The following is a 4,142-nucleotide window of genomic DNA, read 5'->3' on the forward strand; positions in this document are numbered from 1 at the left end:
TACTTGTCATTTTTTGAGAATTCGATAGGGTGTGAATTAGGGCAGCATGACCAAACCGAGAAAAGAGAAAGAGCAATCTACTACCTCAGCAAAAAGTTCACTGATTTCGAGACAAGATACTCACCAATAGAAAAGTTATGTTGTGTTTTAGTTTGGACTACCCGAAGACTCAGGCAGTATATGTTGTATCACACTACCTGGTTGATATCTAGACTTGACCCTTTGAAATATTTAACGGGGGTACCCGCTTTGTTTGTAAGATTGGCTCATTGGAAAATTTTATTATCTGAATTTGATATTCAATATGTAAGTCAAAAAGTAGTTAAAGGTAGTGTTGTACCCGATTTCATTGCTAGTAGGGCTTCTGAAGAATATGAACCCCTAGACTTCAATTTTCCGGATGAAAATTTGATGGCTATCACAATTGAAGAGATAGTTTCTTCTACTGATGAGTATTGGAAGATGACTTTCGATGGTGCATCGAATGCCTTGGGGCACGGGATTGGAGCCATTCTGGTCTCACCTGGTGGAGAACACTATCCTTTCACTAGCATATTGAATTTTGATTGCACGAATAATATGACCGAGTATGAATCATGTATTATAGGTCTTAGAGCTGCCATTGAGCATAAAGTAAAAGCACTCAAAGTGTATGGGGATTCAGCCCTTGTAATTTATCAACTCAGAGGTGAATGGGAAACAAAAGATACCAAGTTGGTGGAATACCGTAAGTTGATCTTAGAGATTATCCCAGAATTTGAAGAAGTGACATTCCATTATCTTCCCAGAGAGGAAAATCAGATGGCGGATGCTCTGGCCACTTTAGCATCAGCTTACAAAGTCAATGAGTATTCGAGCATGGTGTCTATTACAATGCAAACCTATGAATATCCACCCCATTGTTATAGTATAGAAAATGAAGAGGATGAGAATCCATGGTATCGAGACATCCTTAAATACATTAAATATCAAAGTTACCCCGAGCAGGCAACTGAGAATGAGAGAAGAACTATTCGGAGGTTGGCTGCAAGATATGTGCTTGATGGCGAGATCTTGTACAAGAAAAGTCATGATCAGGTCTTGTTACGATGTGTAGATACCAAAGAAGTTAGAATGATTATTAAAGAAGTGCATGAGGGAATATGTGGTACCCATGCTAATGGACATATAATGACTAAACAAATAATGAGATTTGGGTATTATTGGTTGGCCCTTGAAACCGATTGTATTAATTATGCCAGAAAATGTTGTAAATGCTAGATTTATAGGGATAAGCTCCACACTCCTCCACACCCATTACACGTGATGATTTTTCCATGGCCATTCTCTATGTGGGGCATGGATGTTATTGGGCAAATTACACCCAAAGCTTCTAATGGACATCGCTTCATATTGGTGGCAATATACTACTTCACTAAGTGGGTAGAAGCTGCTTCTTATGCAAATGTTACTCAGTTAACAGTTTGCAAATTCTTGAAAAGAGAAATTATCTATCGATATGGGTTGCCAGAAAGGATTATTACTGACAACACCTTGAATTTAAACAACAAGATGATGGGGTCAGTATGTAAACAACTCCAGATAAAACATCATAATTCCACCACTTATCGCCCCAAAATGAATAGAGCGGTAGAGGCTACTAATAAGAACATTAAGAGACTCATACAGAAAATGACTGAAACTTATAGAGATTGGCATGATAAGTTACCATTTGCTCTATTTGCCTATCAAACTTCAGTAAGGACGTCAACTGGGGCAACTCCGTTCTCCTTAGCCTATGGGATGGAGTCTGTATTACCTATCAAAGTTGAGATTCCATCACTTCGGGTGCTATCAGAGGTTAAGCTAGATGAAGCAGAATGGATGCAAGCTAGATATAACCAGCTAAATTTGATTGAGGAAAAAAGATTAAAAGCTATATGTCATGGGCAAATGTATCAGAAACGTATGATAAGGGCACATAACAAAAAGGTTCACCCACGAGAATTTCAGGAGGAAGATCTGGTACTAAGAAAGATTTTACCAATTCAGAAAGATTTTCGAGGTAAATGGATGCCCAATTGGGAAGGACCTTATGTGGTAAATAAAGCCTTTTCTGGTGGAGCTTTGATTCTCACTAAGATTGATGGACTAGAATTACCTAACCCTGTGAATGTTGATGCAGACAAGAAATATTTTGCTTGAAAAAAAGAAAAGAAAAAGAAAAGAAAAAAAGAAGAAGAAATATATGAAAAACAAAAATGAGGGTTCAATATGAAAACTCGTAAAGAGCATCTTGAAACCAAAGGAGGCCTCAAGTTGAAAACATGCAAAGGGCAGCTTGAGAATTATGTAAATTCAGAATTCGTGCACGGTGGAGATTCTGAATTAACGATGGTCAGGGTTAGGATTAGAAATTGAAAAGACTTGGATGACCGGAGATTAATGATATTCAACATTAAGGGAATCTAGTAATACAAATGGGATTTCACACCATTGCGCATTGTCATCATCCTTAAATTCATTTTGATAGAAGATACACTCGAGTTGTTCTATGGTGTGCCAGTTCAAAAGCATTCACACTATTGATAGCAGAAGACATTTACTTGGATCTCTTTTGATTGTTCCAGTTAAAAGTTTGCCATGTACTTGCAAAAAAAACTATTTGTTTATAAATAAATGATTTCTTCATGTTAAAATCATGTTGCAAGCATCCTAATTAACCATGAAAACATGTAAATTAATTCGGGAAACATAAGATTGTTGTGCAGACGAGAAATTTTTTTTGTTGAAAAGACAGGTATTCTGAAGCTGAAATTAGTGTTAGCATGAGGCTTATGCAATGCGGGGCAGTGAAAAGTTAAAGTCTTGGGATACACGTAAAAGTTCAGCAACATATAATAATTCAATAGATTGTCGCTAGTCTAGCCATGCTTGGGCTCAAAGGTTAAAAAGAACCAAAGAGTATCCAATTCAAAATGGTTAATCATGATGAATTGCGGTCGGCTTTTTCATGCCCCAAATTCGATTGAAGTACAAGGCCATCAACAAGAGAAAATTCGCATCAGATAATAAAATACTTTTAAAGTAATCATTGCATACATGATAGGCATAAATAGGATCATGACATGAAAATACATGATAATGATAGATATGCCAAGTTCTTACAGGAAATATTAGAGATGTAATGATTCAACATAAAAACAAGTGTTTCAAATTTTCATATGTGATAGTGACAAGAAGAGCTCCCACAAGAGAAATCATTTCCAAAGATTACAACCCTGAAACTTACAAGTATGATGTTTTCAAATCTTCACACAATTTAACTAACTTAATGTTTAATTTTCAGATTTGTTAATCTTAAAGACAAGTGGAACAAGTCTGCCCCCATTCAGTGGATCAAACTCCTGTAAGATCTGATATTCCCTTCAGAGTAAACAGAACAGGTCTCTCTTTCCCAAGATTTGATATTCCCTTCAGAGTAAGTGGAACAAGTCTGCCCTGATTCAAGGAATCAAACTTCTTCAAGATCTGATATTCCCTTCAGAGTAAGCGGAACAGGTCTCTCTTTCCCAAGATCTGATATTCCCTTCAGAGTAAGCGGAACATGTCTCTCTTTCCCAAGATTTTGATATTTCCTTCAGAGTAAGTGGAACAAGTCTGCCCTGATTCAATGAATCAAACTTCTTCAAGATTTGATATTCTCTTCAGAGTAAGCGGAACAAGTCTCTTTTTCCCAAGATCTGATATTCCCTTCAGAGTAAGTGGAACATGTCTCTCTTTCCCAAGATTTGATATTCCCTTCAGAGTAAGTGGAACAAGTCTGCCCTGATTCAAGGAATCAAACTTCTTCAAGATCTGATATTCCCTTTAGAGTAAGCGGAACAAGTCTCTTTTTCCCAAGATCTAATATTCCCTTCAGAGTAAGCGGAACATGTCTCTCTTTCCCAAGTTTTGATATTTCCTTCAGAGTAAGTGGAACAAGTCTGCCCCGATTCAATGGATCAAACTCCTTCAGATCTGATATTCCCTTCAGAGTAAGCGGAACATGTCTCTTCTTTTTCAAGATTTGATATTCCCTTCAGAGTAAGTGGAACAAGTCTGCCTCAATTCAAAATTCCCTTAAGAACAGTGGAATGAGTCACCTCTTCTTTCAGATATGA

General features: G+C 37.1%; 1 protein-coding gene across 1 annotated transcript; it reads left to right on the plus strand.

Moving 5' to 3' along the window:
- Positions 1-411: 411 nt before the first annotated feature.
- On the plus strand, positions 412-2,184 carry LOC120122746. The gene is made up of 4 exons (XM_039141854.1): positions 412-650; positions 789-1,077; positions 1,261-1,559; positions 1,689-2,184. The coding sequence occupies exons 1-4, from the start codon at positions 412-414 to the stop codon at positions 2,182-2,184; spliced, it is 1,323 nt and encodes a 440-aa protein (XP_038997785.1).
- Positions 2,185-4,142: the final 1,958 nt, after the last annotated feature.

The sequence above is a fragment of the Hibiscus syriacus genome, unplaced genomic scaffold, assembly GCF_006381635.1.
Source record: "Hibiscus syriacus cultivar Baekdansim isolate YM2019G1 unplaced genomic scaffold, ASM638163v2 tig00110387_pilon, whole genome shotgun sequence".
NCBI lineage: Eukaryota > Viridiplantae > Streptophyta > Magnoliopsida > Malvales > Malvaceae > Hibiscus > Hibiscus syriacus.